This window comes from Hesperophylax consimilis, chromosome 3, assembly GCF_061612785.1.
Source record: "Hesperophylax consimilis isolate HC1 chromosome 3, BYU_Hcon_1.0, whole genome shotgun sequence".
Taxonomy (NCBI): Eukaryota; Metazoa; Arthropoda; class Insecta; order Trichoptera; family Limnephilidae; genus Hesperophylax; species Hesperophylax consimilis.
The window spans coordinates 24,143,932-24,169,822 of NC_142838.1; the positions used below are offsets into that span (position 1 = coordinate 24,143,932).

Genomic DNA, 25,891 nt, shown 5'->3' on the forward strand with positions numbered 1-25,891 from the left:
GTACTATGAAAACTTGTAAAAATAGATGTGAAAAAGAGAATAAACCCAATTGTCGTATTACATTCCATATATAAGCATTATTTTACTTTATTTTAAGCATATTCACATTGTATAATATAGATCAGTTTTAGAAACATATACTATCACATCGAGAAACGTCTGGACGCGAAACACAAAGCTGGTTGGTTGCTGGGAAGTAAATTATGAACATTTATAAAAGTGTCTTAACTAAATACTTAAACGAAATATTCGACTCTGAAAATAGAACCGAATTTTTTTGCCGAATTTGGACTTTGGATTTGAATTTGTTCATAACGTGGCGAGTAATTTGCGCTCCCATGTAAAAATGTCTATTCATTCAAAAGCAGATTTTACTTTTAAGAAGTAAATGGTGATATTATAATGCGAGATGCCTATTTACTGTCAGATTGATTTATTGACGAATCACAGTCAGCTTCACTCCCTTCGTTCTTCAACAGTTGATTTTACCCCTCGCCATTATCTTCTCGTCTATTAATTCCTATGTCTGTGGTCTTACTAAAAAACGTGGTGAAAATTTTTATTCAATTAATAAACGACAATGTATGTGAAAACCTAATCATGTAATTGAAACGTACAATAGAAACTGACATAAAATAGTTCATGGAAAAATACATAAGATATACATTGCTTATCCAGTCAAAGGTTGTTGTTTAGTTATTGTATAAAACTTGAAATAATAATAATTTCTCATTGAATTTGGGAATTTTTCGAAGGAATATTAAATGTTCTATATTTTTCGTTATTTTAAAGATGTCGTAAAAACAAATACCTCTACAATTACCTTTTAGATATTTGTATTTGAAAAATACTTTAATGTTTAAAAATTGCAATATTTTAATTTCAAACATGAAAAACGTTTAGAAAAAACACAAACATTTTTAATCAAAACATTGAAAAATTTCAGAATATTAAAAAATCAAAGAACATTGTCCTTTTATTTAAAGATTTTGCAGGACGTCACTTCACTTTTTATCTTGTTCGTACAATTAAAAATGATTAAATATTACAATAACAATTCCTAGAGAATAACCGAAAAATCAGATATTTTGGATCCATTTTGTCATCAATATAAACATTGATTTTTTTCGACTTTGCACTAACCCACACATGCATAAATAAGGCATTTATGTTATTAAACAACATCACCTTCATGGAAGTTCTATTAAATTCCTGCGGTAAAAGTCAATTAAAAAATAATAAATAAGTAGGAAATAACCTCACTTTTTCCGATAAGATGAAACTATATTATTCACAGTATGACATTATTAATGGATTAAACTGACAAAAATAACACAAGTAATAGTAAATATATTGAATTATACTAATATAATAGTGAATTGGTCATTAGAATAGAAAAAATTGTTAAAAACATGATTTCAATCACACATGACAAACCAACACAGTCATTCGCGGGGAAACTGACGTGCATGGCGCGCAAAGTAGCGCATATTATTATTATTATTTATTGGATAATAGCGCCGCTTTTGTGAGATATCACCTCAGGGGCGCGGTCTGAAAATCGCAATGTTGCGAGACATTTTTATTGGTAATAATAATTATAAATTAGTACAAATTGTAACAAACATAACTTTTATCGAATGTGAATTGGTTTTTCTTTAGTAAGGCTAGTTAGTGTGTTAACCTCATATAGTAACGTACAGTCAAACTTGGTTAAAACGAGCACGAGTGGACCGACTCAATTTGCTCCTTATAGTTGTTAATCATTATATCCAAAATAGATTTTTTGTCGTATTTACCTACCTACCTACCTCTGCTATCAATATATTTGCAAATGTACAGTAATATACAAGTAGGTAATACAAAATTTAAAAATAAATTAGAAAAATACACTTATATTACTCAAATTTATCGTCAATGATTGTTTTAAAGATTTCACTTTCATGCTTCTCAATTTCCTCTTCAAAACAATCAACACCTTAGAACCATCATCACTTGGTTCAAGGCTTCTAAGAAAAATATCACTAAATTGTCTATCTTTTTATCAATATCTTGTGCATACTGCACCTACCGCTTGTAAAATCGCGCTTGTCATAAATAACTTACGCTTGCGGGATTGTTTTGGTTTTCGGCTGAGAACATTTTTGAGAGAGTTTTGGTTAATTTATGCATTTCCTAAAAGGAATTGTTTTGGTTTTCGGCTGAGAACATTTTTGAGAGAGTTTTGGTTAATTTATGCATTTCCTAAAAGGAACCAAATTTGAAGAACCGGTTTGTATAACAGAAACCTTAACTCAATGAAAGTTTAAACGATAATTGTGATTCGTTTAATATATTTGGGTCCTTCCACCGACGTTGTTAACGGCTCTTCTGCTACTCTTTATATCTGGAAGAAGTTGCACACATAAAATACAATGTAAATATTTTGTAGCCGGTAAGGTCGGGATAGTGAAACCGTGTTTTAGGCTGGCATAACTACATAATGTACAGGGTGTTAAGGAACGAACTTGACTTACTTCAACCAGTGGTTCTTGACACGATAAAGATGAGATGATAAAGTTAATACCGATTGACGATTTATATTTGTACAGATCTTTAAAAAAAATAGATTCCAAACCAGTAGGTACATTTCGTAAAAATCCGTTACTGTACTGGCAAAGCCAGTTCAAATCTTAGTCTTAAAATCTCAAATTTTTGCCGGTCCGTAGGTCTAAAGGTTCGGAAACACTGCAATAGATAAATACTAAAAATTTGTTTGAAAGACATTAAATTAATATAGCTGGAATCAAAAAATACCTTTTCAGGTTTAAAAATATAAAACTCAAAATTTCAGAACACAATAAAAAAAAAATTTAAATAATTTTTCAAAAACACCAGATCATTTTTTTTCCTTTCTTGATTTGTTGTCTAACTTGTAATTTTTTCAGATCTTATCATTTACAAATCGTGTGATGCTCGGCGTAGCTCTTTTAGGAGTGTTTGCCTTCCCGCTGTTCAGCCCCCAGAGGAGCAAAATGCCTAAAGTCCTTTTTATCTGCTGGTCCATCAGCAACTTGGCCCTGACCGTGTTCTCATGTATGCCGGTTGTGGGGAAGGCGCACAACACTTACCTTGTGTATGTATTCCAACATTATATTATCATTTTAGAACATTTCGGTTAGTCAGCATATTTAGTGTGTATGCACTTTAATCCGCCATTTCACTAATTGGAAACTTGCCTGGTTTTTGGAGTGGCGTATTAGTGAGAGAGCATTGTATAACTGACCCATAATATAAATTTACAATTTATTATTTTTCTTGCAGGGCTGTATATGTACTCTCGTGGTTCATTAGCTGTATCGTATTTCTCTTTAAATAGCCCTATAAAATGTATTTTTCTCTTGCAGGGGTGTATCTGGACTATTGTGGTTCATTAGCCAACTCGTATTTCTCTTTAAATACTCCTGAAAAATGTATTTTTCTCTTGCAGGTGTATGTCTGGACTCTTGTGGTTCATTTGCAGTCTAATATTTCTCTTTAAATACTCCTATAAAATGCTAAAGAGCGGTCAGGAATCCAAAAAAGAAAATTTAGTGATTGTCGTACCTGCGCTGATGATGCTGGTTGCCATTCAGACCAAGTGCTATGTGGATTTCCAATTTGAAAACAAGAAAGGTCTTTCAACAGTATGCCAAATGATCTCATGCTCCTTATCAGGTAAATTATATGCTTCATGTATTAAATTTCTTTCATATGAACTGTGTGTCTATGGAACTTCCAATCAGCAAAGTAAGTGAATATGGGAACTTGGGAAGTGCCTGACCATTCAGATCTGATCACCATCATTCTGAGTGTATTTAGCTAAGATCCTTTGATTCTGTATTAACCACTCAGAACATTAGAACGTCAAAAGACGTAAATATGATAATAGCGGTCAAGACATTAGAACGTCTTTTCACGTAAACGCGCGAGATTTTACAAAAATCGATTTATTTCCATCACTAGTATACGGATTGCCATGATTTAAAAAACAGAGTATCGATAATGAATAACGCTACGCGTCTGTATTCAAGAATATCTATGGAACGTAGATGTGCATTATCTAAGCCGATTGGATCTGTCATCTTGTTCTTTCATAATTTATTGCGTTTCTAAATAATTTATTAAAAATATTTTAGTTTGGACGGTTAATATTTTGAGGTGACTAATAGTTTTTAATTATATTTCTTCAATATATAAAGTGTTATTTCTTTATGATACTCAGAAAAAAGTACATTTTTCACGGCTTTGAAATAATGGTAAGCGATTTTTACATATTTTTGACGTTTTCATAAAATATATATTTAGAAACGCAAATATTTACGAATAACAACACAATGCGATAGTGGATTTCATAATCTTTCCAAAATCATTTTTTAGAATGAGGCTACGTTTCCCAAAACGTGAGTTATGAAGCTTTTAGCAAAACTCGTAAATAACACAAAAATTATCACGTTTTGACAGTTCGCAAAGGAACACATAGTAAATAAAAGTCTTTGTCTGAGAGGTTAAGGTATTTCAGTTGGGAATACATGTTACAAATTTTATAATATTTGTAAAACACAATATCAATATAAAAATTATTTTAATCTTTGTCCGGTTTTGAACCACCAAACTTTGTTCTGCAATACATATTACCATACTGGCATGGAAGGTTGTCATACACACTATGTTTTACTCTTTGTCGGGTTTCGAACCAGCAAAATTTGTTCTGCAATCTTACCATTATGGCATGGGAGATTGTCAAACACACTATCTTTTAATCTTTGTTGGGTTATGAACCAGCAACATTTGTTCTGCAATCTTACCATTATGACATGGGAGATTGTCATACACACTATCTTTTAATCTTTGTTGGGTTATGAACCAGCAACATTTGTTCTGCAATCTTACCATTTTGGCATGGGAGATTATCATACACACTATCTTTTAATCTTTGTTGGGTTATGAACCAGCAACATTTGTTCTGCAATCTTACCATTATGGCATGGGAGATTGTCAAACACACTATCTTTTAATCTTTGTTGGGTTATGAACCAGCAACATTTGTTCTGCAATCTTACCATTATGACATGGGGGTGTCATACACACTATGTTTTCTATCCCACATTTTCTTGAGCATTTTTAAAATCTTTTTTTTTTAAATCCCTACAGTATGACTTAATTTAAAAAAGGGTGAATTTCTCCTTATTGCATTTTTTTTTCTTAAATAATATGAATATATTATTTTTTCCAGTGCTCAGTTTAGTTCTTCCGATGTTTTCCTCGCGCTGGATGATATCTCGCTTGTTCTCTATCTTCTCCAGCCTGGCCGTGTTCTTCCTACTGCTTTCCGTTGGTCACGAAGTCCTTTTCCTGCTTTTCTTCGCCTTCAATTTACTTTGCTGGGTTTCAATTGAACATTATTTGATTAACCCAAAGGAAAGCAAGGTATGTAAGAGTATAAAATAATTTATTAATCTCATCAATAACTTTTAAATTAAAAAATAGAATTGTTATATCATCATTATCAGAAATATTGGCTAAATAGAGTGCCGTCATATCCTTATGGAACAATAAAAAAATAATTTATCTGAGTTATTCTGGGGAAACTACTTATGGTAGATTATGTACTATTTTTACAAATATATGAACACATTATCTGGTAAGAGGGTACAATTTACGAAAACATAATTTTGCAAAAAACAAATAAGTTATTACAAAAATAGAATCAGCGGACGGTGAAAATTCAAGGTCGGCACTCCAAGAATTAATGACATAATCAGTTAAACCCAGTGGCGGCTCTCTATAAGGGTCATTTGGTCAATGACCTCCCAAAAATATGCTGCAATATTATTAATATTAAAAAAGGATTTAACAAACTACACAATTATTAATTTAGTTTTAATATTCGTACATATTCATACGGCAATAGTGGGTTCCAGTGCCATCTAGCGTCCAAATGGGAAGCTATTGTACGAACCTACCGTGGGTCACTTTTAATTTTGTCCCCAAACTATCTCCTTTCTTTCTCTTTGCTATATAGACAAAGGCGGTCTGTATAGCAAAGAGATTATGTCTGACGTATACTCAGTATCATACAAAATTTATTTTGAAGGGGTTTTCGGATATGACCGCGGTGAGACAGAGATATCTATGACCTAAGAATATTATAAAGGTATTAGAGGGAGATGTGAAAAATTTCAGTACAAAGTTTTTTGTGTGATAAACGATAGCCATCTTGAACTTGAATATTAGTTCGTGAAATCATTGTTGTCGTAATTTGCATGGAATAATTAAATTCTGTAGATATTGTATTGACAGAAATCGCAAACGATTCATTGAATCATAACAAACATATTAAAATAAAGTGACAATTAGTTTATGTTACGAGAGAGAGAAATAAAGAGGTTAAAAACGATGTTTTAAAATGAAAAGTTATATTTTTTGTCGTTGGATTTGCGGGCGCAATAAAATTAAACTTTTGCTTTCATTTTTTACTTTTTAAGTCTACTGATAAACAATGGTCTGAGATTGGAGTTAGCGATTTAAAAACTTTTACATAATAGGAAAAGATCTATTAAAAGAAAAAAACATTAATTAGTTATATGTGTAAATTTTTAGATAAATAATCTTAAACTAAACAATATTGTACTACCGGCTTCAGAATAGGTGGGTACCGGCAAATTAATTACATACATTGGCATTTTAATTATATTCACTACGCATTAGCAATATGTATTAACATTTCAATTGACCTACCACTTCTGGACCTCTAGAGTCGCCTCTGGTTAAACCTCTGATATTAATAAAACTATGTTATTTATTTTCAGCTCTCTGCGGTCACCTTCATCCAGAAGTCAACAAACTTCATCAAAATTTCATCATTTGATCGCCTGCTAAATTATGATGATTTTCGACGTGCATACGTCTTTGTATCCTTTTTCAATAATGTTGAATTCATGCTTGGAATAATATTGCAGTATATCCACTCGAACGATGGGTGTTCGGTGGTCGATTTGGCCATTCAATTTAATTAATATCTTAATAATAAAATTGATATAGAAACATGAACTGCTTACTGCAGTTTAAAGTCAATTATTCCACCTAGATTTCACCGTTTTTCCCATATTTTTTGGTTCTACATATATAAATTAGGCACATTATGGCAAGCAATCACTCAAGACATTTTGCAAACTTGCCATAATATGCCAAAAATCGTTCGAGTGGATATATTATTATTGTGAATTTAATTTTTTTGTGAGAATTGGTCACTTATAACATTATTACATCAATAATAACACCCCGATAGGGGCAGGGTAGGTGGGTGGAAAACATAAGACTTAAACCATTGAAGACAAAAAGTGTAATTACATAGAGACTTGAAAGTGTTTAGAGTTGTGGGAAGTTAGCGAGGGAATATAACATTGTAATTACAAAGAGACTTGAAAGTGTTGAGAGTTGTAGGAAGTTAAAGCGGTAATATCACATTGGTAAATCCGCAGTATCCGATTTAAGAGGTAAAAAGTGTAATTATAAAGGGACTTGAAAGTGTTGAGAGTTGTAGGAAGTTAACGAGGGAATATAACTTTGTAATTATAAAGAGACTTGAAAGTGTTGAGAGTTGTAGGAAGTTGGCAAGGGAATATAACATTGGTAAATCCACAGTATCCGACCATATAGCGTGTACGTTGAAAGGTTCCGGAAAACATCAAACTCCGAAATATTCTGAAAATTCAGATGTTTCTTAAAAAAATACATTTTCAACCCAAAATGTTAAATGTAATGTAAACATTACCTTTATATATTTAAGTTTACATTAGTCAAATAAAGTACCTGACACCAAAAATAATACCGTTTTCTCACAAGTAGTAAATGTTTATCAAAATTTGAACCCCATGTTATTCTGAAGCGATCAAATTTGTAAAAGGGTTATGACAGTATTTTTCGCAGGTACCCAGTAACATAGCGCTCCGAAAGAGGAAAGATTCACAATGCTACGAGGTTCCTGGATTTTTGTGATTTTTGGAATGAATTAGTTATGACCCTTTTGTTACTCTAATAAAATATCTGCTTGTAAAAAAAGTTTAGTTTCCTCAAAAAAAAGTTAAGTTTGCCTACATTAGCCTACATATCATTTTATTCTTTAATTGATTGTAAAATATGTAGATCAGGGTGCCTATTTTAAACCTAACCGAAACTAACCTATCAATTGACATCTCACGGGACATAGTCACATTATCGCTAATTTACATGAAACCTTCGACTTCTAGGCCTCAGACAGGTAATTGAAATTGATACTTTGTTCAATTTCACCAGAAGTTAGGAAAAAGTGAGCTTCTTCGAGGACACGGACACGCTCACATCACACTTTTCGGTTTATCTTGGGAGTGTCCTTTTAAATATTAAAATATTTGTTTTAAATTTTTTCCTTAATAGATTCTATACAGTTGGTGTTTATAATTTTGGCTTTCTTCGGCACTGGAAACATTGCATCTATCAACTCGTTTGACCCCACATGGGTGCGGTGCTTTGTCTCCCAGTTCAATCCATTCGTCATGGGCTCCCTGATTCTGTGCAAGACTCTCGTACCATTCCTGTTTGTGGCTTGCACCTTCTGCGGCGTCAACTTGGTTGTCAAGGTGATATATTACCTTATCTTATTGTTACATTATCACATTAAATCACCTCTCAATCAATTTCAATTGTGTATGGTTGCCGGACACAGGTTTTGTTTTGCTTTACTACAGTGCACCATTATAAGTACCAATTTACATTTAAACATGGAATGGGTATCAATAATAACAATGAGAGAAAGTAATGTTATTCAATTAAAACTGTTGTTATTCAATTGTGCAGTTGTTGTTATTCAGTATACAACAGTACAAGTTTTGTGTAAAGTGGTGGTACCGAGCAATAAGGCAGCATGCAGACGAGAGACTTCAGTTGCGGAGACAGTTGTGTTGCAACAATTTATGCATACAACATTACACATTTTTACTAAAATATTAGTGAAGCAGAAAATTTTTAATTAATTATAGATTCTAAGTTCAAATTTGCTTTTATAGTAAAAAAATTCCATTCTGAAAAAATCTAGGAATCAAATAATCAAAATACGATTTTTTCCAGGCACCAACCGGACAAATCTTCCTAATAGTTCAGGTTTTTTCTGACCACATGGGTCTCTACTTCCTGCACCGAGTGAAGAATACCGGGAGCTGGCTGGAAATCGGAACCTCCATCTCCCACTTTGTCATTGTGGAAACCATCATCCTATTCCTGTCCCTGCTGTATGTGCTGGGACAGTTCATGACAAGAACTTCAGGATGGGCTTTCAAAAACTCTTTAAAGCACCAGAAAAAACAGTGAACTACTTATTTGTCATCATCTGAACATCGTCGTCACCCATACAAAGTGTGGAGTTGTTTATTTATTTATTCCCGGCTAAGGCAGACCACCACTGCGTGTGATAATATTTGAATTATCCTACTCCCATCTGAAATTGATGCTTGGATGTAATGGTGGAGGACTTACTTACCCCACTGAATCCATGATATCTGGGTTCGAATCCAATGCTTTGGACCACTCGCCTATACAACCGATCTACACATGCAAAATCGTACTTTTGAAGCAGATTGCTTTAAATCAGAATGTATTAAATCTGCATCAGGCATATTTAAAAACCTCAATCATATTTTATAACAAATGAAAATATGTACAGGTAAGGGTCTATTCTATTTGGCAGGTCACTGTCACGCCCATTGCATACGCACCGTTAAAATATGTATATGTAAGGGTCTATTCTATTTGGCAGGTCATTGTCATGCCCATTGCATACGCACCATTAAAATATGTATATGTAAGGGTCTATTCTATTTGGTAGGTCATTGTTACCTTTTGTGGACCAGTTTCGTAGGACTGAAGGAACCATCGATTGGTATTTATGGAATTCATATAAAAATCATGTTAGGAGCAGAGGCGGTCACTGCCTTAGTGCATTTATGCAATGCACTGCCACACATTCATGGTAACATAAGATTATTATATATTCTAAGTATTAGAAAAAAAGTATAATAACACAGTAATAACATCATCATATGTCGAAATGCCGAAGACGTGACGTCACATGAGGTTTTCTCACTGTGGGCAGAGTGTGGAGTAGAAAGACTACTGTCATAATGGCATTTGTTAGAGCAGTGTAGACATTTGGATCGCGCATCCTTAGTCGTTAACAATACGTTACAAATGCGTAATACCAAACATTTGGAATGAATTAGTTAAGATTAATGGATTCGGAACTAATTAGAAATGTTAAAGTGCTACAAATCTAGATACAAACTTGACAGTATGTATTCATTATTTCTGTTAAAAACTAGTTTAAAAGTGAATAGTTACCAAATTCTTGCTATTAAATTGTTATTAAAAAATACTGACCGGCCAAAACCATTGTTGAATATAATATAGGTTTGTAAGGTTAAGGCCAAAACTGTGAATAGGGTATTTTAAAAAATAACTTTATTCGACATTATCATGGCTTTAGTTTGCTTGTACAATTTTCGGAGTCGATGTTTCGTGGAGTGTTTAACCCTCACACCTCTGGCATATTCTGTCAGAAGGTTGGAGTATTTCTGCTTTGTAGTAAAATCAAAATGAATTGAATATTTCTGAATGTATTCGTAAACTAAAAAATGTTCTTGAAATTCAGTGAAATATGCTTTAAAATTTTATTATTAGAAATAAACATATAATTTTTGAAATATTAAAATTTTAAATGCAAACATAAAAAAAAAAAAAAATATCTCGCCTCAAGTTTTTTGTAACTAAAATTACTGATAACGTAAAATAAACAAAACACATCCATGTTTTATTAGTCAGATGTATTATAAACGTTATTATCACCTCACTTTTTTGTCGTTTATTTTGAAAATAATTAATAAAGAATTCGCTTAAATTAAGTTTCATAATATTTTTATCAAATCTCGGTTTCATAGAGGTGTCCATTTTAATTATTCTGTGGTTAACTTCTATATTTGAATATAAAGCGTGAGGTTTTCTATTTCTAACATCGTTTAGATCATATTTCTCATCATAATGGTAAGGGAGATACAACTATTTTTATGAGACTTTATAAATTGTTCCCAAAAGCGAACAAATTAACTTGGTGTTAATTTACCCGCATTACATGTTACTATTTTTTTGCGTAATGCACTGCTGTCAAATTCAGTCACAGGCTGCGTCTTGTTAGGAGCATAGTACGAATTGCACTCCAAGTAGCAAGCTGAAAGATAATTCAAAATTATTTTTTCTCATTATCACTTATAATCATCAATGGTCAGCTCAAACATTTATGGGAAATGTTAAGCATATTCCATAAAATTATTAAATACCTGTAGCTAAAATCATTCCAAAAAAACACAAAATCCATAGATGGTGTGTTACCTCTATAATACAATTAAAAGAGGCACAAACCACACACTTTATGTTACAATCACAATATGTACTATATTGTGTGTACTTGTAGGTTATACACAAAAGTATTAATGTTATATTATAGCTAATGTTACTTATAATAATCACTTGCATTTGTTTTTATTTATTTATTTTTACAGAGACTAGATTTATTTTACAAGACTTGCGTTGATACTATTAACAGCTGGTACCTAAGAATGTGGTTATTTTTCTAATTTATCGTGGTTATTTTTTATAAATTTATTATTATGCCATTAATTAATTATTATTTTATTAATTAATTTTATTATTCTGATAACGATTTTTATTATCGCAAATTATATTTATTGCTATTAACCAGAGGTGTGCAAAATGGGTACCCAAAACCATTTGAAATGCAAAATGGAAAATACCCATTTTGCATTTTGCATTTCCATTTGAAATGGATTTATTTGAAATAAAGCACATCTCTGCTATTAACACACTTTCGGCGGGAAGGGTAGTTCTACCGTTTACTCTGGTCCTACTTAAATGGCTGTAAAGGCATTGCTGTCTGATAATTCTGTATGAATATTGTATACTAATCTTTTAGTGCGGATCCCAACTATAAATACTTACAAGTATACAGGTCTCCCATTTTCTTATCTTCTTTTCTCTTGAGTGGAAGAATATTTAAACAAAAGGAAACTGTACTAAACCTATAGAATGGGTAAAAATCCTTACACTTGCGCCACTGGAGATGCGGAAAGCTTTCTTTTTTTGCAATGATTTTATGCGAAAATGAAAACGAAATTTTTTGTAATGTAATAAAATATGTTCATTTTTTACAATAAAACAATACTAAATGGCCCAAAACTGATTTTAACCGCTTAATGCTTTTAAACGAGTCACGCTCGCGCGCTAAAAACGTTCCAATTTCTACTAGCCCGAGTGACGCTCGGCGGTTTCGACGCAGCGTTCTATTTGTAGCTAACACGAATAACGCTCGTGAAAGTTAGCAATGTATTTTACTCAGTTTGAATTTGCCTGCAGTTTTTTTTTTTTTATATTAACTCCACACAGGAGGCCCTGAAGAAAATAATTTCCCTCAGGGCCTATGTCATCTTTGGGGATGCTGTGTGGAGGGTCTTTTTGTGGAGAGGAAGGAGTGAACATGGGTCTTGAAGAGTCCCATGTTGTAGGAGGGAGGAAACACAGAGGCCGGCAGTTCGTTCCACAGCCGAGCTGTTGAACTTAAGAACGAATCGTAGAAGCGACCCGTTCTCATGTGACAAGTGTCAACTGTGTACAAATGTTGGGCGCGCGTTTGGCGTGTATCCCGACTACGCACCGGTGCCGAAGGGATCAATGACGCTAGTTCCTCAGAGCATCTTCCATTGTAATACCGATAGAACAAGGACAGCATACCTACCTGACGCCTGTGCTCTAAAGATTGCAGTCCGTTTGTTAAGATTGGGGAATCTATCAAACGGACCGCCCGTTTCTGCACAGAGTCAAGGGTTTTTTTCAGGTATTTTGGGGCTCCAGACCAGAGATGGCTGCCAAATTCGACAGTAGGGCGCACTTGCGATTTGTACAGGGTGAGCAGTTGTGTACTATTAAAGTATCTGCGGGCCCTGTACAGTACGCCCAGCTTCTGAGAGGCCAACTTTACTTTAGCTTCGATGGAGCCCCCGTACCTGAGCTGGTCACTTATAGTTACACCAAGCATATCAATGGAAGGCCTGTTCGGAAGATTGCTTCCGTTGAAGGAGACTAGATTATCATTTGGATCCCTTTTAGACGTAATCAGACAGGATTGGGTCTTTGAAACATTAAATTCGACGAGATTATTTTTACCCCAGGAGGAAATACTCTCGAGATAACCGTCCATTCTCTGCTTCAAAGCCCTCCGAGCCGTTGGAGTTTGTGTGCCCTTTGGGGGCTTGTCAAACAAAAAGCTATCATGAACTGTACTGTCATCCGCGTAACAATGAATCGGTGCACATGTCAAAAGGTCATTGATGTGCAACAAAAACAAAGTCGGAGACAGAACCGATCCCTGTGGGACGCCAGCATTTATGGAGTGCGAGGAAGAGGTGAAACCGTCAGCTACCGCCTGAATCGACCTATCCCTTAAAAAGTCAGCAATCCACATACACAGGGATGCGGGAAGTCCGTAAGAATGCAATTTGTTGACAAGTCCTCGGTGCCAGACCCGGTCAAAGGCCTTGGATATGTCTAGTGCGACCGTTTGGGTCTCACCGTGATGTTCCAGGCACCGCCCCCAAACATGCGTCACATACGCGAGAAGATCACCGCACGAGCGGTTCCGCCGGAATCCGTATTGACGGTCGTTGATAATTTTGTTCTTCTCGAGGTATGTGAGCAGTTTGTCGTTGATCACACGTTCCATCACTTTGGACAGAACTGATGTGATCGCTATGGGGCGGTAGTTGGCCGGGTTGGAGCGGTCACCTTTCTTGGGAATAGGGTGAATTACCGCTTTTTTCCAACCAGAGGGCACAGTACCACACTTCAGGGACATTTTGAAGAGCTTTGTCAAAACTGGAACTATTTCCGCAGCACACCTCTGCAATACCAGGGCAGGTATTCCATCAGGTCCACTAGCTTTGTTAACATCGAGCCCCCGTATGACGTGGAGTACATCCCGATGCCGGATCCTCAGCTTTTTCATATAGAAGCCGCAGTGAGGAACCGACGGCGGAACAGCACCCCCGTCGTCGAGGGTCGAGTTTTCCGCAAACATTATCCCTAAAAGGTTTGCCTTTTCGGTGGCGGTGTTTGCTAGTGAGCCGTCAGGTCTGGTAAGAGGTGGCAAACTGGGTTTGCAAAAATTTCGACCTATTGAGCCCGCAAGCGACCAGAATGCTCTGCTGCCATGCGGGCAGGCAGCCAGCTTTTTGCTGATCTGCAGGTCGTGTTCGAATTTTGACCTATTGATGATTCTCTTGCAGTTGGGATCGGTCGTGTTTTTGAGCTGCTTATTTCGTTTTTACTAAATTGTTTTCACATTTTTGTAGTTGAAAAATGTATAAACTTTGAATATAACATTTAAAAAAACATGATATTTTAAAAAATACTTTTTACTAAGAAACCTTTGCATATTAAGTGGTTAACTTCAGTTTATGGAGTTGTATTACTAATTAAGCTTTAATTTCAGACAGTACTTTTATAGTTAAGGTTTGGGAACTATGTAAAAAAAATAATTGTCAAATGTATGTATTATTTTCAAAGATATAGAGATTTAAGGAAAAATCCATGTCCTATTTTCGCCCGCTTGAAGTGTGTTAATAATATTATCTGTGTCCTCATGCAAGTGAGTTAATAAATGTTGTAAAATGTAGGATTAAACTTTCCCATCCTCTTCCCTTATCAAATTTTATAATGTATGTAGTGATGTTTTTTTTATAAATGAAAAATTATTTATTAACCAGTTGAACAATGGCTACCCATATTTAGGTCTCACCGATCTCGGCCTTGAGCAATGGCTGCCTAGATTTAGGTAGACGATTTAAAAAAATATATTTTTAAATTTCCGCAAACAGCTCAATTATAAAATCTACACAAATATGGGACATACAATGAGATATAGGTGGATTCATTGGCTTTAAACCGCAGTAAGCCGTTTATATTTTTCCATATTATTAATACTCGGAGGTATGATTTTTTGAATGAGCGCTGCCAAATTGAAAACCGAATGCCCGGATATCTCCATCGCTCAAGGCATTTATTTTGTAAATACCCCATCGCTCAGTGGTTATGTAAATTGAAGTCTTTATGTACCTGTTTTCTTTTTTTAACATTAATAGCTCAAATTACAACTTCTATTTTTTATACTATTCCAAAATATTCATGACAAATTAACCTTAAATTGGATAAGAATGTATTTTTTAAATATTTACAAGAAACAAAATTTTCGGCAATGGAAGTGTAAACAAATTCTAATATACATATTTACTAACGCATACTCGTACGTATTAGGCAAGATTAAAAGAAAAGATGATTTCAAATATATATATATAGGGATGGATAACAAACAAGTGTGGAAAGTTTTAGAATGGTTAAAGAATACAAACCAAAACAGGAGAGAGATTACGGCTGAAATGTATGATATAAGCTGAAGAATACGAATATAATCGATACCCATTGTTCACTCCTTAACCCATTGGCCTCCAACTTGTGTCTTGCTATGTCTGAAACGCCAACATGGCGGGCCTAAAGTATTTCAGCTTAAAAACGAAAAATAGGCATAAAGTGACATTATATGTATTCCAAATTTTAAATGCCAAGAGAAAGATAATGAAGGATTCATTTCACAGTTTTTTTTTTCATTTATTATTTTGGCAATAATACATTGGTAAAGTTTTACCCAGATATTTACGAATTAAGTTTTTATAGCAATCGGCGTCATAGTGATTTTTCAAAATGACTAGCGGTTCTCGACTTGAAAAATGTGTAGTGGATGCTTTGAAGACTATCATACAAAATTGTATTTTTCATTTTGCGTATGCAAAAAAAATCGACTGATGTTCCAAATTTTTTGTTTCTAAATAAATAAAAAAATAAAACTTTTTTTTTTTTGAGTAATTTTTATAATGACATTTACTCATACTGTTGTATAATATCTCATATCAATATATACTTTGTTACATAACTAAGTTATGTCAAGTCTTGATTCAATACACAAATTTAAAAAAATTATTACATTTAAACTTACGGTTTAAAAGTTATCAGATTTAGTACACTGCGGATTTTAAAATTTTGGTACAAAGTTAATTCGAAGGTGAGGGCCAATTTTTTAGCTTAAGAACAATTCGGAGACAATGGATTAAAAACAGCTATATCTATTTCTAGCTATAGATAACATTTATTTTGAAAATTATTTCCCTGAGCTCCCTACGATAAGTTCAGACAGCATTTTGCTATGCAACCTCTGGTGGTAAACAAAAGAACATTCCCTTAATGCCACGAATTATCAACAGTAAAACTTTTCATTCCACATAAGGTAATCAGGGTGTGATACCACGAAATGAATTTATTTTTATTTTGTCCGAGTCTTTGAATGTTTCTGATATTCTTATCCTTAGTTTTGTGTCCTCTAGCAATGATTTAACTTCCATGCACGTATTTGTGTATCAGTTTATTACTAAATGTCTTTTTATTTTGAGACTGGGTGTTCAACAGTATTTGTTGATTCTAGTCATATCTCATATCATGATAATCTTGTATGTGTAGCTATTAATTTTCAACAATGAAAATAAAATATAAATGTACATCACAGAACATCTTTTATTCTTCCTTGTCGTTAAATTAAAATCAGTGCTTGTTAAAACTAGATATTGCTAACTAAGCCCGTAACTTGAAAGCATCTGTGAATAATACATATAGCAGTGAAAATATTACGTTCACTGAGACTAAACCAACCGTAAGTGAAAAGGGTAAATAACATTTGTAAGTTTTTATCATCTTTTAATATGTAAATACATACATATAACAAATTTATGATTAAAAACACTTGAATAAAAATAACACTTAATAAGTATGTATTACACTATGTACATTATGTATTGTAATGGTGTAGGCGGTTGGCAACATAAGTTTTGTTCAATGTTTGTTTTAATGCAGGAATGTGATGCTGTCGCATACCAAAAGGCCAACAACAACAAAAAAAACTCAATTAAGACATTTTTGTAGATAACCAACCTGATAAGGCCAGAATGAATTTTTGTGTTAATACAGTATTCTTATTTCATAAAACTAATAGTTCAGTTCTTTCTAGAAAGTAAAAAATAGCGAGATTGTTGATTATCTCGAATGGTTTCAACGAGCAACAGAACAGTGTTGCGTTAATGTTGGCAACTATTAGGGAGGCGGACATTGGTACTGCCGCCCCGGGAAACATTTATTGGATAACCCCAAGAGTATTGCCACATTTAGTGAGGGGTGCCCGGGTTCATGGGGTGAGGTTTGTCTAGGTCTTGGGGGTGGATGCATCTACCCACTTACTGCGTGGCGACTAAGAGAGACCTTTCGACCTCTCTCGACCATCGCCTTCCACCACAGTGGGGGGGATGGATTCATTCCTCACTTGTGGACACACTGGCCCTCAGGTCCCTACTTAACCCTCATACCTTTTTCCTCCCCAGAACTTCCTTTCTTTAAAAAGACCCTCCACGCAACATCCCCAGAGATGAGGCCCTGAGGGAAATTATTTCCTCAGGGCGTCCCGTGTGCATCTAATGTTAAAAAAAAAAATAACAAAAAAATGTCAATGCATTATTAGACTAACTAGAATTAGAGGTATAATTCAAAGTCGATTCTATTAGATGTGTAGAAGGGTCCTTCCTGTCCACACTTCCGTACCCAAACCCCAGTCTTGAAGAATCCTTCATGGACCCATTGCTGCATCTGCCTCGTCGTGTTGGGTCCGTGGACTTGTGAATCATCGCCCTGACTCCATTTGAATTCCCACATCAGCTTCTTTTCTGGCTCTTCTTCTTTCTCCGCATCTTCAAACTTTACAGATTTATTTTCAGAATTATCTTCTTTCTTCGCTTTCACCTTTGCATCAAAATCATCAGAATACATATCGAGTTCCTCTCCTTGAGTCTTTGACGAGCATCCTGCAGATTTTTTTTCACTTTTAACAACGATGGTAGATATCTTTTCAAATGTTTCCTGGTAAATATCCATGTTCCCAGTTCTCGTTAGAATTTCATTGGCTATTGAGGTAAGATTTGAAACATCTTCTGAAGCCGTGTCAATAATACCAGCCTTCTTCCTCCTCCATCTCTCGGCACTTGAAATTTTGGTACTTGCGCCTTAAAAGAAGAAAATAAAATATTAAATGTGATACCAAGTTCATTAGTTTATAAATTACCTCTTTAGTGTTTTACATACAGTCCGGGTGTTATCATGTTGAAATGACTTAAAAGACTGTTGTAAGGAACATTGATGAATAGAAACACGTTGAACTTACCTATCCGTTGAATTGCTTTCAATACAGTTTCATTTGGTTTCATGAATGCCAGCATTCTTTTGTAGGAGTCCTTCAAATCAAATGCTTTGCCTTCTTCTGTTTCGCTCTCACTGCTGCTGTCATCTCCCAGTCCCTTCAAGGGATCATCTTCCTTGTGAATCTTGTACTTGTCATTAGGCCTCCCTTGGACCTTCACCCAGTCGATGTTGTCCAGCCAGCTGTCTTTGACTTCCTTCTCTTTCTTCCAGTGATAATGGCCTTGGTTATCGAAATGTCCCTCCTCTAGTTCTTCCTTCATGTTGAAAGGGGTTATGGTGACCTACAAATACAACAACACCTTCCAGGGTTAGAGGGTTATCGCTACCCAGTTAGGTGACATTGTAGGGCGGTTTAAGGAAGGGGCCCAACAGAAGTGAGAACCAGCTGTGCTGCGTTAGAACGACTGGTTCTCATATCAACGACATCATCTGTGCTCTTTTGATGAGTGAAATAATCAATAAAGCAACATCTTAATACACATTTATGGCACTGCCAAGGATACTGAATGTATCTGCCACCCTGGCTACAGATAAGCATGTTCATTTAGTGGCATTGATGGACAGCCATTGAAATACTAACTGTGAACTGTGTAACTGTGCTGGAATGCATAACAGGTATTTTGCAAGGCGTACCTGAGATAACTCCGTTGCCTGCACTCCCTCTTCCTCACAAACCACGCATGCAATAGAAACAGAAGTTCTAGCGAACCTCTCAGCTATAGGACCGTATCTGTCGTCATTATGATTTCATTTAATTAGATCTTCGTGAGCAAACATTACAAAAACCAACCTCTCCTTCCATCCCAACGTTGCCATCTTCTTCTCCTTCGATGTCATCAGCGTGCATAACATTTGTTTTCTCCTCTTCTTCGCCGCTGTCTTCTTCATCGGAATCTAATGAATGTTTTTTCCCGTCGTATTTTCCAGCAACGTCAACGTGCTTATTTTCTTCTTCGAATAAAGTGGCATCCAACTTCCTTTTCGACATTTTTTTTTCTATTTTAATATCTAACAGAACTATTGTAAATTATGTCGAAATAAACTTATACCGATACCATGATTGAACTTAGGCAAAGAAAATGTTGGATTTGGGTGACAGTTAACGAAGTAAATAACATAACATGGTAATAGACAAAATACTGAGGCATAGATATTCCACTCGACTGGGAATAGTGGGAATATAAATAAACCTCTCACTAGATCGATATCATATCGATATCTTCGGGCCTATTGTATGAAAAAAGTTTGTAAACTATTTTTTACAATGCGTGCATCTGACGGCCGGCCTGTCCGGTGGTGAAGCTTTGGACTCCCATTCCGAAGGTCGCGGGTTCGAACCCGGTGTACGCAAATAAAGAAGTATTAGTATTTATATCTGAACCTAGATATTTATTCTGGACCACAGAATCAATAAAATTTTATTTTGTTAAAAGTATTTTGGTATTTAAAATTTTAAGTACTTAAAAAATTATTTATTTATATTATTTCATTTAATTCATTGTTATCTATTGAATTTAATGTGTTAATTATTGTGCATAAAACTATGTAAAACCAAATGCCAAAATGTTTTTAATAGAGATATACATAATTAAGAAATTGGCACATACATCATCATACATGTCATAATATGGAAAATCAGGACTAAAGATATATGAAGAAATAATAATAATATAAGCGATTAGTCATAATAGACCCGATATAGTTTTACATGAAAAAATTAAAAAAATTAACTAATATCATTGATGTCGCTATACCAAATTCCTGTAATATTCAAAAATCTGTTAGCGAAAAAATAAGAAAATACACAGATTTAGGAAATGAAATAAAAAGAATTTGGCATTCTCAGACTATAAAAATATTACCATTCGTTATTTCGGCTACTGGCATTATACCTAGCTCTCTAATTAAAAATTTAGGCGTATTAGATCTTTCAAAAAAATTATATATAAAGATGCAAAAGTCGGTCATTTTGAATACATGTAGGATAACAAAAGATTTTTTAAATATTTATGTTGAGGGATCAGTAGGATTTATAGGCCCTGTTAGAAGTTCTACCGAGCCGAACCCTCTAATATGAAAATATCTGGAGTCGGTGAATTATTTTCCCATTTGATCTTTTGTGAGTTGACGTGTTGTTCTTGTATTGTTTTGTATTTATTTTGCTTATATAATGCACTTACATAATGTTGATTGACTAGATGATCATTTGTGGAAAAGTGAGTGGAAGGGTTTAGTTTTTCCTATGGGGAAGATTTAACCCGGACAACAAAATCGGAAGCATAAAAAAAAGAAATGTCAGGCTTTCTGTAAAAATATTAAAATACATACAATTAAATTAAATGTTACCTTGTATATATTCGTTTATATTCTAATTAAATAAATAATACAAAAAAATAGTGCCATCTGGTAACTGAAATTCATAACTTTTATAACGAAGATTTACACTACCGCCATCTTACTGTTTTCAGGCAAACGTTTTTAAAATAAATTCTAGTTAGAAAAAATATTGTTTTGGAAATGAACAACAGAGTTCGTGTGTGTCGAAAATAGTTAATTTTGTCAGGTATACAATCACTCTTAACCACGGATATAGCCGACAAGCGGTGATGATAGACGAGGTAGAGAAACTCAAAGCCATTTAAAAATAAGTGTGAACATAGACAATATAATTGCACTCATTATTTAGCCCAAAAAACTATTTTAAAAATAATAATGTCTGTGAAGCAGAAAAATATCGAAATATCTGAGGGAAATATGTTCATCTGACGAAGAAAATGAACTTTTATAGCTAAGTTTCTCAAGAGGAAACTTTGTCTGTGAAGCTTGAGAAAAAAAAAATCTGAGACGAAAAATCCAAAATGAAATGAAATTTGAATTTCTTTATAAAAGGAACAAGAAATTTGAATAAATGAAAAAACAAAGAATAGTGAAAAAAAATTTCAAAACATGTTGTGCTCATCTAGCATAGCATCGTTAACTACTAACATAAAAAAAAATAAAAAAGACAAAACTTGGGAAAAAAATGGCTTATGGAACGAAAACAAATCAGTCATGTGATGCTAGGCAAAAGAATAAAAAAACAGCTTTTTACGATTTTATTCGTTCTTCAATTATTACAATATTTACATAAAAGCTGATGACCTGGCATTGCTCAGGGTTATGAACAAGGCCATCGCTTTTTATTGCGGGCAGAATGCACCACTTTAACAATCACCAGGAACAGGATTATATGGGGATGAATGATGGACTCGCCGAACGTCACAGCGGTGCTGCTCTCTTATCTATGTAAGTATATTGTGTCAGCGCTTTATTAGCAGCAGACACATATCTGGACGGATGACGGAACTCATGCTGGCACTGTTGGTGGACGCGGAGGACTCTCTCGCTGCAGCAGCTGGTCCAGTTTCTTCACCACCTAGGATTTTTGCTGCAGAGTCTCCATCTTCTATCTTCGCTTCACCTGTTCATGTACTTCATTTTACTTAACTTAACTTCACTTTTTTGTAATACCTGCATCAACTGTAAAGCGCCCCTGAGGTGGTATTCCACAAAAGCGGCGCTATACAAATTGTCCAATAAATAAATAAAATTGGGCTAGGTATGTGAATGAAGGGAGTGGAACATGAATTATTGCATTCACAAACACACAGAAAAAGCGCCGCAGGTTCAAATCAGTGCTAGCTTAGTTTTCCATTTTCCGCTTAAATGAAAATGTGAAATATTTTTTCCACATTCTGTGTCTGGAATATGAAAGGAATATGAAAGCCAAAAGTATTTTTGTTCTTACCCCTTCCATAATAACAATCACGAAACTCAGATTGTATGTCTTGTCTGCGCGAGGCAAGGAATTGTTAAATAATACATTTGCCGTGCGCTGCGAACCTGCAATAGGTAGGAAGCGCCCGGAAAGATCTTGTTCCGTTGACGCTTCTGCACGCTTGCTAAAACCCTTTTCAACTGGAGGACGCATACTGCCAGAGTCTTTTTGACAACTCAACAACTTTTGTAAACAGCCAACAATTCTCCAACTTTAGAGATTACTGATTAATTAATTAATTGATAATTACACGGTTTTTTAATTTAAAAGCTGGATTTAATTTTTTTTTAGATATTTTTTACACAGTTTTTTAATTTAAAAGCTGCATTTAATTTTTTTTTTAGATATGTTTTTATGCATTTATAATCATTAAAAATAACAGGAGCCCTATTAACACATAGTATGTATAAGTCAATTTTTAGTCATTTAGTGATGTTTTATTTGTAAAAAATGTATGTATTTACTATTTTTTTTTCATGCACAAATCATTACAAAACAAACAAAAACTTCCGCATCTCCGTTCAACAAGTGGGAGGACGTTTTACCCGTTCTACGGGTTTAAAAACAGTTTCCTTTTGATAAAATATTCTTACACACAAAAGACAAGAAGTTGAAGAGTTGGTTCAAATTCATTAAATACATATACATATAGTTGGAAGTTGGAACCCTTACAAAGAGATTGTTATAAAATATAAGTATAAAATTATCGGACACCAATGCATATCTCGCCATTCAAATAGAACCGGCGTAAGAGGTTAAACTACCCTTCCCACCAGAAGTGTTAATTATAATACTTTTAATAATAAACAAACATTCCCGAATTGCAAATAACCTGACAATATTTGAAAATCTCCTAATACCATCACAGTAAGCGGAAAATGTTGCTTGTGTCAGGATGAAGGACTTAAACAGGCGATAAATTGAACTTACAACGCCCCGGTGGGACCCAGCCGCAATGCCAAATAAGCCATTGACCGGTCATACCTCTGTTAAATATATTTTACTATAACTATTATTATTATATTTTCTTTTTTTTTTATAAAAAGATGTGCTGCAGAAGAAGACCTTACATAATCTTAGTACATAAAAATCACCTGTTATATGTGTTCGTACACACTTTTTTTTTATTTTTTTTTTTTATATTTACTCCACACAGGAGGCCCTGAAGAAAATAATTTCCCTTAGGGCCTATGTCATCTTTGGGGATGCTGTGTGGAGGGTCTTTTTGTGGAGAGGAAGGAGTGAACATGGGTCTTGAAGAGTCCCATGTTGTAGGAGGGAGGAAACACAGAGGCCGGCAGTTCGTTCCACAGCCGAGCTGTTGAACTTAAGAACGAATCGTAGAAGCGACCCGTTCTCATATGACAAGTGTCAACTGTGTACAAATGTTGGGCGCGCGTTTGGCGTGTATCCCGACTACGCACCGGTGCCGAAGGGATCAATGACGCTAGTTCTTCAGAGCATCTTCCATTGTAATACCGATAGAACAAGGACAGCATACCTACCTGACGCCTGTGCTCTAAAGATTGCAGTCCGTTTGTTAAGATTGGGGAATCTATCAAACGGACCGCCCGTTTCTGCACAGAGTCAAGGGTTTTTTTCAGGTATTTTGGGGCTCCAGACCAGAGATGGCTGCCAAATTCGACAGTAGGGCGCACTTGCGATTTGTACAGGGTGAGCAGTTGTGTACTATTAAAGTATCTGCGGGCCCTGTACAGTACGCCCAGCTTCTGAGAGGCCAACTTTACTTTAGCTTCGATGGAGCCCCCGTACCTGAGCTGGTCACTTATAGTTACACCAAGCATATCAATGGAAGGCCTGTTCGGAAGATTGCTTCCGTTGAAGGAGACTAGATTATCATTTGGATCCCTTTTAGACGTAATCAGACAGGATTGGGTCTTTGAAACATTAAATTCGACGAGATTATTTTTACCCCAGGAGGAAATACTCTCGAGATAACCGTCCATTCTCTGCTTCAAAGCCCTCCGAGCCGTTGGAGTTTGTGTGCCCTTTGGGGGCTTGTCAAACAAAAAGCTATCATGAACTGTACTGTCATCCGCGTAACAATGAATCGGTGCACATGTCAAAAGGTCATTGATGTGCAACAAAAACAAAGTCGGAGACAGAACCGATCCCTGTGGGACGCCAGCATTTATGGAGTGCGAGGAAGAGGTGAAACCGTCAGCAACCGCCTGAATCGACCTATCCCTTAAAAAGTCAGCAATCCACGTACACAGGGATGCGGGAAGTCCGTAAGAATGCAATTTGTTGACAAGTCCTCGGTGCCAGACCCGGTCAAAGGCCTTGGATATGTCTAGTGCGACCGTTTGGGTCTCACCGTGACGTTCCAGGCACCGCCCCCAAACATGCGTCACATACGCGAGAAGATCACCGCACGACGGGTTCCGTCGGAATCCGTATTGACGGTCGTTGATAATTTTGTTCTTCTCGAGGTATGTGAGCAGTTTGTCGTTGATCACACGTTCCATCACTTTGGACAGAACTGATGTGATCGCTATGGGGCGGTAGTTGGCCAGGTTGGAGCGGTCACCTATCTTGGGAATAGGGTGAATTACCGCTTTTTTCCAACCAGAGGGCACAGTGCCACACTTCAGGGACATTTTGAAGAGCTTTGTCAAAACTGGAACTATTTCCGCAGCACACCTCTGCAATACCAGGGCAGGTATTCCATCAGGTCCACTAGCTTTGTTAACATCGAGCCCCCGTATGACGTGGAGTACATCCCGATGCCGGATCCTCAGCTTTTTCATATAGAAGCCGCAGTGAGGAACCGACGGCGGAACAGCACCCCCGTCGTCGAGGGTCGAGTTTTCCGCAAACATTATCCCTAAAAGGTTTGCCTTTTCGGTGGCGGTGTTTGCTAGTGAGCTGTCAGGTCTGGTAAGAGGTGGCAAACTGGGTTTGCAAAAATTTCGACCTATTGAGCCCGCAAGCGACCAGAATGCTCTGCTGCCATGCGGGCAGGCAGCCAGCTTTTTGCTGATCTGCAGGTCGTGTTCGAATTTTGACCTATTGATGATTCTCTTGCATTCCTTTGCCGATTTGTTGTATGCTGATCTGCTTTCGGGCGTTCGAGATGTGTTGTAGGCTCGGTAAGCCGCGTTTTTTCGTCGAACTGCTTCGGAGCATTGTCGACTGAACCATGGCTTTGAGCCCACACCAGTTTCTTTAGTAGTCGATTGTATGAAGCCATCCATCGCCGAATTGATGACTTCACCAATCTCCTGGGCACATCTTGAAGGGTCCGAAGTCCGAAAACAAACAGCTGACCACGGAAAAGCATTGAAATGGGCCCGCATACCGAACCAATCTGCTGACCTATAGTGCCACACTTTTCTCCTCAGCCTCTCATTGGTTGGTCTGAGGCTAACGGGGATTGATGTCGTCACTAGGCAGTGGTCAGATGATCCCAGAGGCGCTGTGACGTCAATCTTATAACCGTGTGGCACAGTAGTTAAGAATAGGTCTAACAGATTGGAGCGGTGAGTCTGGACATCAGGAACCCTTGTAGGCTCCTGAACCAATTGCTCTAATCCGTAGCAAATGGCAAAGGATTCCGCCTGTCGGCCAGCCGAGTCCGTTGGGCCT

At 35.8% G+C, this 25,891-nt stretch overlaps 2 protein-coding genes across 2 annotated transcripts in view; one reads left to right on the plus strand and one right to left on the minus strand.

The window, feature by feature from the left end:
* PIG-N (Phosphatidylinositol glycan anchor biosynthesis class N) overlaps positions 1 to 10,761 on the plus strand; it is a 32,510-nt gene extending 21,749 nt beyond the window's left edge. The window contains exons 8-13 of the mRNA XM_089649468.1: positions 2,928 to 3,115; positions 3,470 to 3,696; positions 5,255 to 5,448; positions 6,831 to 6,932; positions 8,448 to 8,639; positions 9,127 to 10,761. Of these exons, the coding sequence (XP_089505594.1) occupies positions 2,928 to 3,115; positions 3,470 to 3,696; positions 5,255 to 5,448; positions 6,831 to 6,932; positions 8,448 to 8,639; positions 9,127 to 9,366 (1,143 nt within the window). The 3' untranslated portion in view covers positions 9,367 to 10,761. The remainder of the gene's footprint in view (positions 1 to 2,927; positions 3,116 to 3,469; positions 3,697 to 5,254; positions 5,449 to 6,830; positions 6,933 to 8,447; positions 8,640 to 9,126) is intronic.
* Positions 10,762 to 16,987: 6,226 nt separating this feature from the next.
* On the minus strand, positions 16,988 to 19,565 carry holn1 (CD2 antigen cytoplasmic tail-binding protein 2 homolog holn1). Its single transcript, XM_089649452.1, has 3 exons — positions 19,256 to 19,565; positions 18,428 to 18,746; positions 16,988 to 18,269 (listed from the first exon to the last, which is right to left on the minus strand). The coding sequence occupies exons 1-3, from the start codon at positions 19,451 to 19,453 to the stop codon at positions 17,743 to 17,745; spliced, it is 1,044 nt and encodes a 347-aa protein (XP_089505578.1). The 5' UTR covers positions 19,454 to 19,565; the 3' UTR covers positions 16,988 to 17,742.
* Positions 19,566 to 25,891: the final 6,326 nt, after the last annotated feature.